Source organism: Chanos chanos, chromosome 12 (genome assembly GCF_902362185.1).
Source record: "Chanos chanos chromosome 12, fChaCha1.1, whole genome shotgun sequence".
Classification (NCBI taxonomy): domain Eukaryota; kingdom Metazoa; phylum Chordata; class Actinopteri; order Gonorynchiformes; family Chanidae; genus Chanos; species Chanos chanos.
Genome location: NC_044506.1, coordinates 9,616,951 through 9,630,345, shown reverse-complemented (window position 1 = coordinate 9,630,345; position 13,395 = coordinate 9,616,951). Strand labels below are relative to the sequence as shown.

At 41.3% G+C, this 13,395-nt stretch overlaps 1 protein-coding gene across 3 annotated transcripts in view; it reads right to left on the bottom strand.

Moving 5' to 3' along the window:
* Positions 1-5,376: 5,376 nt before the first annotated feature.
* The window catches only part of LOC115824969 (MAP7 domain-containing protein 1), a 32,566-nt gene continuing 24,547 nt past the window's right edge, over positions 5,377-13,395 (bottom strand). For all 3 annotated transcript variants that reach the window (XM_030788680.1, XM_030788682.1, XM_030788681.1), the window contains 9 exons: positions 12,768-13,006; positions 12,239-12,506; positions 11,565-11,745; positions 10,142-10,246; positions 9,995-10,045; positions 9,819-9,885; positions 9,380-9,464; positions 8,618-8,865; positions 5,377-6,001 (listed from right to left, as the gene is read on the bottom strand). In XM_030788680.1, the coding sequence (XP_030644540.1) occupies positions 5,991-6,001; positions 8,618-8,865; positions 9,380-9,464; positions 9,819-9,885; positions 9,995-10,045; positions 10,142-10,246; positions 11,565-11,745; positions 12,239-12,506; positions 12,768-13,006 (1,255 nt within the window). In that variant the 3' untranslated portion in view covers positions 5,377-5,990. The remainder of the gene's footprint in view (positions 6,002-8,617; positions 8,866-9,379; positions 9,465-9,818; positions 9,886-9,994; positions 10,046-10,141; positions 10,247-11,564; positions 11,746-12,238; positions 12,507-12,767; positions 13,007-13,395) is intronic.

The following is a 13,395-nucleotide window of genomic DNA, read 5'->3' as shown; positions in this document are numbered from 1 at the left end:
AGGAAATAATCCAAAGCATTTGTTTTCTGTTTCATGGGTCTGGTCAGAAGCTCTTTAATGATTTCGTTATGTGTTATGGTTGAACCAGAGATGATTTTACAGCTTAATATGCAACCGGTATAGCCACTGCTATCCTGACAGATAGCACCATCTCCAGAGGATTTGCCCAATTTGCTCAGCTTGCTACTTTAAAACAGGAAATGATGTCAGCTCTCTTTAATGCCAAGAGCAACTATCTGGGAATAATGCCATGCTGTTTGTCCCTATCAGTATCATTCAGTGCTCCTCTAGACTAAATATCTTTGGGATTCAGGGCTTCAGAATATTGTCCCTTGGGCTCCCTCTCAAAAACATCTCATTATTTCTCTTTAAATGAACTTTCGAGAAAGTGCATTTTTCCTTAGAATATTCATGTAGATTTTGTAGAGCACATTGTTTCCTTTTATTTAGAAAACATATCTGAATAAGTAATTAAGTACATATGTGGGTCACAAAGTCACAATAAAGATTTTACCCCGAAGGAAGGAGTCTTATGTCATCTGATATGACCATAATTGTATGAGCATTGTGGGGACGATTTAAACAGTATCATGAAGTTAATACAAAGCAAGGAAGCAACAAATAAGCAGAACACAGGTGTGAACAGTATCAGTGATGGAATTAACCAAAAGGTTACAAAACAACCAAATAAAGTTGTTTACCGGGTTAAAAAAAAAATACCACTTCTATGTGTCTCCCTGTTTTAATGTGGGATTTTTTTTTGTTGTTTTGTATTTTTGGCTTGTTTAAGACTGGAATACATACGTAGTGAATGAGTCAGAGAGCCTGTTTACATTTAGCTTTGTGCCACAGCTTCAGCTGTAAAATGGAGACTGCATGTGTTCCCTTTATGACAACGCTCTCATCACAGAGTAATGCTAAGCTCAGCTTTGTACCCCTTGCCTTCAACCAGAGGCTGCGTGCAGATCTGGTTTTGCAAAGCCTTTTTTTTGTGGGTAGTATCAGCAGACATACCATACTTAGTCATTTACAAGGGTGTGAATGATAAAGACAAACTGAAGGCTGTGTTTTATAAATAGACCTATCTTGAATTCACATACTTCAGTCCACTTTTGCTTTGGTCAAGCAGTTTTGATCTCTGTGATGTTATTGATACAGTATGCATACCTATACATAATGAAGTTTTAAGTTAAGAAAACTGAGAGTCTTACCTTCTCCGGCAGCGTGAAGAGAAAGTAAAAGTGCGGGAGATCTCTCTTGAGTGGAATGACAAACTCTTCCTGTTTGCCAAGAGTTAATTTGATTGGACAGTGAAACCATTGCCTGCTGAGGCATTGTGTTCATATGTTTTGTCATCCAGCTGCTTTGAATGTAGCACAGGTATATAGAGTAGTAATACTGTAGTTTGTTTTAGTGGAGCGAAGTTGTTTATTTGAATTCATGGACTTACAACACAATGCTATTTGAGGTCCATACACACCACAAGTAAACATTCCAATTCTTGGATGTAATCACACAGTGAAAAACATCCTCATGCAACCGTGAAACAAACAAGTTTGAAAGTCCCCAGAACCACAATACTGTTTGTATGTGTGTGTGTGTGTGTGTGTGTGTGTGTGTGTGTGTGTATCAGGCAGAGTATGCTGCAAGGAGTTTTGTGTGCAACTAATTTCTTTTCACACTCACTACTTCTGCTCTCTGAAACACTATCAGTTTCATCAACAGTTTGATGTGGGTCAAAGGTCTAATGCAGGTTAATGCCTCTTCTATCTATGCTGGCTTATGTGAAAACATGGTTTCAATTTACACTTTTCAGCAGAGTTCAAACAAGCCAGTTTATATTAGTAAGGCCATTGTTACGTTGCTCCTCCTGGTGGAACGTACACGGTGGACTTTGGTTGGAATTCAAATTAAACCTTAGTGTCGACACACAGGTCCTTATTGCCTGCGTCTGCCCATTGTAAAAACCAACAGTAATAACAGCCTCTGAATTCTGAACAGCCAGAAACAAAAAGTTTGGAGGGTATATCGCATGGAATGCTGGACAAAGAGATCTTGGAATATAGACAAAGGCTGATTACATCCAAAGTAATTACATCACTTCACCTGATCTTGGAATTGAAAGTGATTCTAGTGCATCTGCTCATAAGAAAAAAACACAACATAAAAGCAAACATCTAAATAATAAACCCTCCCATATAAAAGCTCTTTAAACTGTTTATTTTGTACCATTTGCCCCCAAACTCATTTTGATATGTGATATCTGCATTCTGAGAGGTTGTTTGTTTAATGGACTGCTCTACAAACCAACTGATGTGACCCACTGTATCATAACTTGCAACGAATACAGCACAAGCTGTTTTGCAAGAGTTCTTTTTTTTTTTAGCCGTATTGGTAAAGTGTAGTTTTTTTGGGATTACAGACAAGCCTATAATTTAGTTTTGGCATTCTCAATCTACCCTGCTCACATCTCCACCTGCAGTATTGAAGATTCAAGAAGTTGGCTTAGTTTAGCGTCTGCTATGTGCAGCTGAGGACATGACGTCACCTCATAAGTACCAAGAACAATCCAGAAAGGAAATTTCAGGGACAACAACATATAATATGGAAAATTATTTCACTATATCTTACAGCACTATCAACTATTTTCTTTCTTAAATACCTTTGGGTATGGAAGGAAAGTTCTGCGATGACATCAAATTCCTATGTATTCAAAACACCAAAAACAAATGAGAGAGAGGTTTTGCATTTGAGGAACCTCTGGTTTGGATGCTGGGAGAAGTTAGACCTCAGTTGCAAAAATAAGGAAGAAAAATCATGCAGTTACACAGGTGTGTGTGTAAATCTGGTAAACACTGTTAAAATGTATCACTTGATTCCAGTTTGTCATGCCAGGTTTACTGATCTTATAAACATTACTGTGAATTAGACAAAGAAAAAATGATTAAAAAGCACAAGTATCATGTTATGACAGACAAACACTGCATGCATTGTTTTCAGGTAGTTATCTGAATCCATTTTGAGTGCTTTCTCAGGAGTGGAACAGACACTGGACACCAAACAGCGATAACGTTGAAATACTGAGACAGAATAAAGTGTCGACCATGGAAACATTAGCAGACACAAATGTGTTAGTACATCATTTCACGCTTAACCTCACACACACACACACACACCACACTCACTTTCCGGTGATTAGAGAACAGCTGCAACCAGGACAACAGCAAGGGCACAACAAATATACTATCACTTGGGGTATCTCACAACCAGTTGCGATTAGTCATTGGAGTTTGCAGTCCGTCTGCACAGAGATTTTATTATGAATATACTATAATTCAGTGGCATTGACCCAGGATTCCATTAACCAGTTGTGCGACCTTTAAAGGTCAAACGTTATACATAGACATGAACTGTTGTAAAACAGCAGTCAGAGTAATCTAACTCAAATATTAATGATCCCCATCATAGTAAAAGATAAATCAAAGCCTACTTAACCAGGTTACGTGCTTACTCACTATCGTATTTCTCCGTGGTGCTGTGATGAATCCAGGGTTCATTATCATCTATAAAACTGCCATTCTAAGACATGATCTATGAGACAACTGTAAGAGAGAAAATGTATTTTTGGGATGAAATAATTTTATTTATTTTTTGTTTTCTGAAGAGTGTGCTGTGTATTGAAAGTGTCTGAAAAGAGTAGTGTAATCCAAACGTCAGTGTTTTGAGTTACTAACATCACTGTAGAATAGCACCCATCAGCACTATGGACTCCTTAAGTAAGCACAGAGAACCCCCCACCCCCCACCAGCTCCCCACTTCCCCACCTCACCCAGCTCTAAAGGTATGCCGGGAAAAAACCTTGGCATAGAATATAAAACGGGGAATCGGTCTGTCAATAAGATCCAGATCTTTGGGACCGTTCCCAACTGAAGCCTACTCCTCTGCTCTTTCCTCAGGGGGGAACTGACACCATCTGGCTTGACTGATGTCCCCACTCTTAATTCACATCATCTACTATCATCACCTATCTAAAAATACAGGCTAAATGATCTTCAGCTCAAACACTCATCACCACCGAGTGACCCAGCCAAACAGTTTCAGTAAAGAAATACCATCGGTGTCAATCGACTGTCACGGAGGTTTGAGGACCCTATTAACTTAGTGTTCTCTGTTCTGTATGTACACCTTCAGAGAAAGTGAAATAACAGAATTGAAAAGGCTTTTCTGAGGGCCCTGAAATTTGACAGACCAGACCAAAACAGCAATATATCTTTTTTTTCTTTTCCCCAGAGCACACACGCAAACACTTCTAAAGACTCCTCCACATTCAGAGAAGACTCACAGCCTCACATACACATACACACACAAGTACACATTTTCTAACAACCAACTGAGACTGCCAGACCGGTTCTGATTTTTACTGGCCAGGTGCAGCGCATTTAGTTTTTGATAAATAATAATTGGCATAATGCACACTTTCTAAACATTAATGGGCTAATAATAAAAAGTGACCTTGTCCAGCAGTTGAACTTTTTTGCCCACATGAAACTGTAGCATTTAACAGGCATTGCTGCCACCTTCTGGTAAGAAAATCACTTAACTCCACTGTTTAGCTTGGTCTCCACAAGGACCACCAGATCTGAGTTTGACAATAAAGAGCAGAAATACAGAGTGGAGACCTCAGCAAATTTTTCCTTAGACTGAGACACCCTCACTCAAGGAACAATCTGGAAGATCCTTTTGCGCGGACAGGGAATGTCTCAAATAGTTTTGTCAATCAACTGATTGATTCGGTTCATTCATTAATTTGAGATTCATCTGACATGCTTTTCCAGGCCATAACAAGTTAATGGTTACAAGAGAAATGTCAATGCAAACAGCCCTCAGAACAGCTCATGCATAGCGAAAGGATATTGGTCATTAGGACAGTAGTCCTGTTTTGAAAGCGTCAGACTGACAGCTTCGAAGCACAGCTTTTAATGACTCTGAGATGATTCAAAGACACTGCAGTGTGGAGCAGCACTCTAAAATACATGATGGAGAAGGCACTGTTATGAAGCTCATTAAATGCCACCCCCCCACCCCACCCCCCTCTTTCTCTCTCTCTCACACTCTCTCCCTTCTTTATGTCCTAATGGAAGTAATATGTCTGCATATCCCTCATACAGTCTCTCTTCATTTTTATTTTTCTTGTCAACGGTGCTCGTAATTCAAACCAAAAAAGGGCTCTATGAGTCACATTCATCACCACTGGGACTGGAAACAAAAACACATGCGTTCAAGCTGCCCGTATTGGCACATCAGCTCGGGACCTTTGAATCACACACACACACACACACACACACACACACACAAAAATATTAACCATTCTCTAACTCCCTTTCATAAAGCTTTATTCCACAGGTCCTCCAATGTCAGGCAAATATACATTTACATACAAGGTACCCCATCATCCATATGCTCCTCAAGTTAAATAACTCAATAATTCAAGACAAACACACACTTTTTTCAATTAAAAGAACATTAGCAATGTATATCAGAAGAATAACATCGACAACAACAATAAGAATAATTATTACAATAACCAAATATTGTGTAGTTCCAAGTTCAATATTCTCTAAAATTAATTATAGTTTCAGTCCTTTTTTAAGGTGCACCACAAAATCGGCAGGTGACAGGTTTCAATAAAATTCAACAATGTTGCACCACGATGGAGTGAAAGATTTTTTTTGTTTTTTTTTTTGTTTGTTTTTGCTGCTGTTTCATTTTAGATGAGTGTTGTTATCTTCGTTTTGGACTTGCAGAGGTTTCTCTCAGTCAGCCAAGTGCTTCCCACACACAGTTCTCTATATTATTGAATACTAAAGTAAAAGCAGTCAGTCGGTTGGGTTTGGCACACTTCAATTGTCAAAGCTGTTGCTATGTTGCAAATGTTGGGGTTTTTCTTTCTTTGATGATGGCATGAAACCACCTCCAGAAGATCAGGACTCTCACAGTACCTCTGTAAAAGAGAAGAAACACAGCAGCTTTGTTAGTTAGGTAAAACAGAGTTAGATCAATATTGTTCCAACACCACTCTCAACATCAATCATAATGTCTCGCGTTCAAAGTGTAAACACTGAATGCGACAAAGCACACATTTCTGTGGCAACGTTTGTCGGCCTAAATGTTGTTTGCTACGTACACCCTCTGACAGACATCTCTGTCAAACGTTATGGGGTGCGGTTGTGTAACACTGTCCTCTCGAACTCACGCTTCAATATTGGAAACATCATGCAGCAAACACACTTGAGATGCATTGATCAGTCAGACGACTTAACGTGTTTCAAGAATTTCTAAGATCTATGTTGAGACATAAGAAGCTCTGTTTAATACAATTATTTAAATTTCATTAGGTTATATTTCATGGCGGCTAGCGGAGCCACATGAAATATGAAAGATCTCTAGATCAATTGACGCCGTTGGATCCGATCCTCGATGCTTAATGGTTCCTCAAAAGATTATTAATGAGCAGTTTGAGCAGAGGGAGGCAGTCTGGCAGAGGGGAACGCTGGCTCACGGTGGATGGACTCCACAGTCGATAAATTTTTGCCAACCATAGCAGTAAGGAGAAACAGCCCAGGCAACACTGCCGAGAAATGTAATCCAACACATAGGGCGTGGGCTGCGTCCCAAGAGGACAGGCCATACACAGCACTGTGCCCTCTTCTCAGGCACACTTCTCTGACAAAATGATACTCATCTATGTCTGCTTGCTTCCAACTGAGGTATCACTGTCAATAAACTGTACTGCATGTATTTTTTAAAAAAAAAAATACTGCTAAAAAAAGTCCTGAGCAGAGTTTTTGTATATGATGATATCAGTTGTATAGAATGTGGATGATGTACTTGGTGTACGAAACCATGTATTTAACAGGGAAGTAGGACATTAGACTGGATTGACTGTCATACTAAGATCCATTGAGACCCATTTTATGGTAAGGATTTCAAGCCACTGTTTTATCAATAGCAAAAACATTCAACAAGATGACCAGCAGGCCTAAAATCATATGGCAGTGTAAATGAACATTCTGGAACATTCTTTCTGTAGAACAGTGAATATTCTTTCTGTGTCACTAAGTGTGGACCAATGAGAGCAAAGTGAGAACTCCACATTCACAAGCATAACACCATGTCACACAGTTTTGGTTCCTGGGTTGTAAGTGTTATTTCCTAATTGCTTATGCTTAAAAAGTATAAAAAATGGCCATTACTCCCTCCAAACTTTACTTTTATGACATCTTGAAATGTACCCATTTCCAATGGGAAAACGGGGAATTTGCACATTTTCATTCAAGTAAATTTACATCAAGTCAGAAAAAAACAACACATGAATCAAAATGAATGAGGATTTATACTGGAGTCATACAAAAGTGACCACAAAAGATTTAAAAGTGAGTAGTTTTTTGAGATTTATGGTAAAACTGTAAATCACTTTCATGAATCAGCCCCCAAATAAGAGAAGAAGAAGAAGTACTTTATTTGTCACACACTGAGCATTGAGCAGTGAAATGCAGCCTCTGCATTTAACTCATCCTAACACCAGTGAGCAACACACACTATGAGCTAGGAGCAGTCAGGGTCTTTTTGCCAGTGCCTTGGTCAAGGTCGTGAGCACTGATCCTGGGAGTACCCGGAGGGAAACGCACGGGGAGAGCAAACACAGGGAGAACATGCAAACCCCACACGGAAAGGACCTGAATACAAACCCAGGGCCTTCTCGCTGTGAGGCAACAGCGCTAACCACTGAGCCAACTGTCAGACTCGGGGTCTGCACTCGGGTCTCTGGAGTGGTAGTCAAAGACTTTTCCACTAAGCTACCAGAGACTGGCCATGTTGTGGCAGAGGTAGAGCCCATATTGACAGCTGAAGAAGCCGGAAAAAGCTAAGTGACACTTCCTCTGATCTGTGACTCGCACACTTTCATCTAACAAGATCCACTGCTTGAGCCTAGACCTCAAAAGCTCGACATTGGACTGCGTGAGACCAAGATCTCTGATCAAGTCGCTGAGGTCTTTTTGGTTGGGATAGTATGGGTTTCTCTCCTCAGCTGCACCTCTGGACCAGTCTCTAGTAGCTTAGTGGAAAAGTGTTTAAAGTGATTTACAGTATTATCCTACATCTCGAAAAAACTACTCACTTCTAAGTCTTCTGTGGTCATTTTTGTAATGACTTCAGTATAAATACATGTTCACTTTGATTCATGTGTTGTTTTTTTCTGACTTTATGTGAATGAAAATGTGCAAATTTGCCTGTTTTCCCACTGTAAATAGGTTCATTTCAAGATATCATTGTCCAGGGCACAGATGCAAAGTCTGCAGGGGATTATAGCCATTTTTATACTTTTTTGGCATAAGCAATTAGGCCATTACTTACTTACCACCCATGAACAAAAAAATGTAAAAATTTGCTCCTGGGAGTAATCCAGTGAGGATGAACAATAACATTATGTGCACATGGTTCAGACTTTAAGTCTCACCATATCTCTATCTCACCATATCTCACCGTATCATTACCACACAAAACACTATATCCATACATCAGGTTTGGTTGTAAGGTGGTTCTTTGTGAGACTGACCTGTAACATGCTGAGGTTTCATGGGTCCAGCTTTCATCAGGAAGGGCTCCCCTCCTTCAAAGGCCAATATCGGATCACCCGAAATGTCACTCTGGGATTGGTCCTTCCCGTTGTTGCTGTTTCCGCTGTGATTGGACAGCTGGATGATCTCTTCAAAGTCAGCAGCCTCCCCATTGGAGGAAAGGCCATTCTGGTGCTTGGTAGGCTGAACACCATTCATCACTGGAGCGGAGTCCCAGGCCCCGGTGCTGAGGGAGCAGATTTTTTTAAGACCTTGGAAATTTACCACTACAAACTCCTCAAACACAAAAGCAACCAAAGCAGTACACAGCAATGCCATATGAACTCCAAACCACCAAAGAAAGCTTTATGGGTAAACGAGTGCTTTACTTTACAAAGGACAATGATTTCTAAGAGGGGCTTTACTGAAACAGATCGATCAAAATTATTGCTCTTCTTTATTAGGGCATGAGAGTAATTTATAAGGCATGGCTCAGTATGGCTCTACTTAAACAGTTTTGTCCAACTGTGCTCTTTGAGGATTTCATTATGTATAATCTGCCAATAAACAAGCAAAGGATAATTATTAATGTGTATTCCAAGAGAACAGCGATAATTAAAAACTCTTTTTTTTAAGCTTAATAGCTGCTTTTAAGTAGCCCCATGGTAACCGCTGCGGCAAAGTTAACGACACTGGCTGTATATCAGATAGCACTAAAATAAAATGAATCTTAAGGGACTATCGCTTTTTTCTTTGTTTACCTTGCTTTCGTGTCAGCGTGTGATTGGCCCTCATCTGTGGCACCATTGTTCAGGGTTTGGGATGGATTGGGCTGGTTTTCAGGAGCTGAAACAAAATGACAGGATCACATTTCACTTGATGGGATTTCTCTCCAGTCCATTTAAGTCCAATCAGTCACACAGATCTCTCCTTATGAGGACTCGGCCTGGAATACCGTCTTCCACTATTTTCTATTGTTGATATACGAATTACAAAACACTGCGCTTTGTGCATTTTAATATTTCAAAGTTTCACGGACCATTCAAGAACAGTTACAAGTTTCAAACGATTAAAATAACAGACGTCAGAGCGAGAATAAAGATGGTAAAACTCCATTTGTACATGGGTTACAAAACATAAGCATTCAAAGAAAAAAACACAGCTCTCAAAAGAAAATCTCGCATACAAATCTGTGCTTACTCATATTGCTCTCAGGCTGTGTCCGTGTGTCTTTGCCATTGACTTGAGCTGGAGACTTGATGTCCTTCTGCAATAAAAGTACACAGAGTTTCTGTAAGTCTTTAAAGAAAAAAAAAAAAGAAAAAAAAAAGATTAAGATTTTTCCTGAGCAGTGGGTTTATTTAGGGTGTACTTACCTTCTCTCCTGTATCACTCTTCCGTGTTCTCTTCATAATCTCTTCAAGGCGCTAGAGAGGATAAATATACCAAGGACATTGTCATATAAGTTATGAGGATTATTAATGAAAATATACTTTTTTTTAAAATTCTTTTTTCCTAAGTACCTTCTTTCTCTCCAGGCGTTCCTGTTCTTCTTTCTGAAAGTGTTTCTCTCTCTCCAACCTCTGGCGTTCTGCCTCCTCTCTGGCCTTGGCCTCTGCTTCTTCTTTCTGTTATATAAAACATAAACTACATGACCCACAATTCTCCTCTCATTATACCCCTATCATATTAGCTGGTTATTAAATAAATTATCTATTAACTTTTTTCTTTACTGTAAATGAATGTGTCCTGCCAGTCTCCTTTAGTTGACAGGCAAGGGAACATTCTGTACAAACTCATTCAGTGCAATGTTTTGATTCAGAGCTTCACCTCAAGGTGGAAGCAGAGATACAGTTTAAACCCACGCTCCCCAGGCAGACTTGGCTACAATCATAAAGTAAAACATACCGTTCCACAGCTATTGGTGTTCAGGGAAAGCATGAGGACAAAAACGCCATAACGAAAAGATTGTCCCTTAGTCTTCAGAGGTCATTAGAATTATTAACATGGTAAGAAAGCCTCCTCAGAGACATTAGGAGAAAAGGGCTCTAACACATCCTCTCCTCCTTTTGTTTAATCTACTGTATTAACAGACACTGGGGTACTTGTATAATGAGCAGTAATGATTCTCTGTGCATAAGCACTGAGATTATACGGTCGTGACTGGGTGGTGAGGCTTACTGAAGTGCACTGGCATTGTCAGGTTCTATCCTGGTACAGAGTAACTGTCCTGCTGACCCATAACACAGAGCTGAAGACACACACAGGCCAAGGGCACAGGATAAAGGACAAAGCTGTCCCTGCTTACGGCGTGCTGACTGGCCCTTCTCTTAGATTAAATGTTACACCCATGGGCCTGTGAAGGACAGCAGCTGGTGTTAGCCTGGAGGGCAGACGCTACAGACAGTCACACTACCACACGCCTGTTCTGTCTTCTGCACAGTCGAGCCTCCAAACCACTTAACTCCAGGGGGCTTTACCCAGAAAATAACACACGCACGCACACACAAACACGTGCACGCGCATTTGCTACAAGGTATGTTGAATGATTCTTTATTTGCCATTCTGTCTGAAAAGTCACCTTGATAGAGTTATGGGAGAGAAGGCCGTTGTTTTTTTTCCTATGACGTTATACCGGATAGGGTGTAAACGCAGAAAAAAACGCATGGCTCTGTATAAACTAAAGATGTGCTTAAAATTCTTTGATGACATTATTTACTGCATAATCTTGTCTTGTGATAATTCAACATGACAGAAATGATATTTCCACTTCCCACAAGGCCACTGGGTCCATATTTCTGCATTTCCAATCACACATACAATTACGCACGGGATTCTATTTCACAAAGCATTACACCCGCACGTCTCACAAACCCCTTTACGCTCCTTCCTCCTGGTTATCTGCTTCTCCACGTTCCCTGTTTAGAAACTCCAGACGACGCTCACCTGTCTCTGGAGGCGTTCGTTCTCCTCCTGCTCGGCGCGTGCTCTCTCCTGCGCCTCACGCTCCTCCTCCAGACGCTTGGCTTCGTCGCGCAGACGCTGCTGCTCCGCCATGGCTCGCGCCTCCTCTTCCCTGCGCTTCCTCTCCTCCGCCTCCCGTGCGGCGCGCTCCTCGCGCAGGAGCCTGTTTCAGTCAGTCGGTCAGCGCGTCACATGTTAAGAGCCGCTGATCTTTACATAAACTACATCTCGCTCTGTCTGTGAAACGTCTAAACAAGTCAAATATAAACATTTGTTCTACAGTCTCCGCTTTCGCTGAGCTTCCCCAGCCAGTTATGCTAGGCTATCCCTTTTTTGGCTCTTTCTGTTTTCCTATGTTGAATACATTCCTTTCTTATTTTCTCTGAAGAGAAAGCGAAAATGAAATACGGAACCTATACATTTCACGATGATGAACAGCACGGACATCCTTGCTGAAGTGACTGTCCAGTAATTCAGTCACATGATCACCATTAACTTCAATGAACGGTTGGATTAATTCTCAAACGAGTTTTGGAGTTACCTTAACCGGCTAAAGCAAGCAGACAGATAAAGGAAGACCAGTGTATGCTGCCTTTAATGTTGTGTTTTTACACGTCCTCCCCATAAACCCTGACCTCCGTTAGTTAGTGACTGACCTGTTCCTGTGCTCCTGCTCCATTCTCTCTTGCTCCTCTCTCTCACGCTGTTCGCGTGCCTGTCTACGCTTCTCAGCCAGGACGCGAGCGGCCTCCTCTGGGTCGTTGGTCCCAGCCATTGGTTTGGGGGTCACGAGGGCCGGTTCGGGAGGTAAAGAGGGCGTGACCACCGGAGCTGCAGCAGGAGAAGTGGCTGTGATTGGTGGATTCACTGAAGGAGGCGTTGCAGGAGCAGAAGAGACGGTGATGGCAGGAACACTGGGAGAGACTATATATTGGAGAGAGACAGTAAGAAAAATTCAAGTTTAAGGGGCCCCAGTGAAGCAGTTATATGACACAGTAAAGGTTGGGTACATTAGTATATTGTAAACCATATGCTACATGTTAAATTCATCTATATTTCCCTCTCATAAAACAACTGCCACAAGTCGAGTGCTTATGAGCTTCTTTCTTTCTTGAATCACTACAGTCTAAGAGCTCAGAACACAATCCAGCGCTAGGCAACAGTAACCACGGAAAACACACGCACTCTTTGTCTCTTTAGGAAGGTCAGGCTGGCTGGGCTCTTTCTTCGTTTCCACGGCAACTGCGGTGACCGTCTGGGGCTGTACCCTGGCAGGGGTTTGTGCTCGCTTGGGTCGAGTCTTGGTACCAGGAGGGGTCCGGCCAGAGGCAGGGGGCTTGGGAGACACAGTGGGGTTCGGGGATAGGGGCCGGCTCCTCGGAGGTGTGGGTGACGAGGTTCTGTTTTTGGGTTTTGTTGTAGTGCTAAGGAGAGGAGAGGAGAGGACAGAAGACAAGAAGAGAAGAGAAGAGAAGAGAAGAGAAGAGAAGAGAAGAGAAGAGAAGAGAAGAGAAGAGAAGAGAAGAGAAGAGAAGAGAGCAAATTAATTTACAATAATTCATTTGCTATCACTTACAATCTCAGCTTGACAGCACTTCTATTTAATCTTATATTACCATCTGCATCTGGGAGACTAGCTTTTAAAACAAGGTCTCCGCCCTTATGGTAGTATATTTCAGCAGATCACAGTCAGACATTTAACAAAAGCAGCACAGCTCCTTGCTTTTTAAGCAGCGAGAGTGAGTGCGACGATCATTTACCTTCTTTTCATCATGGGAAACGCCGCTCTTTCTCAGGGCCCCTGTACACTTGG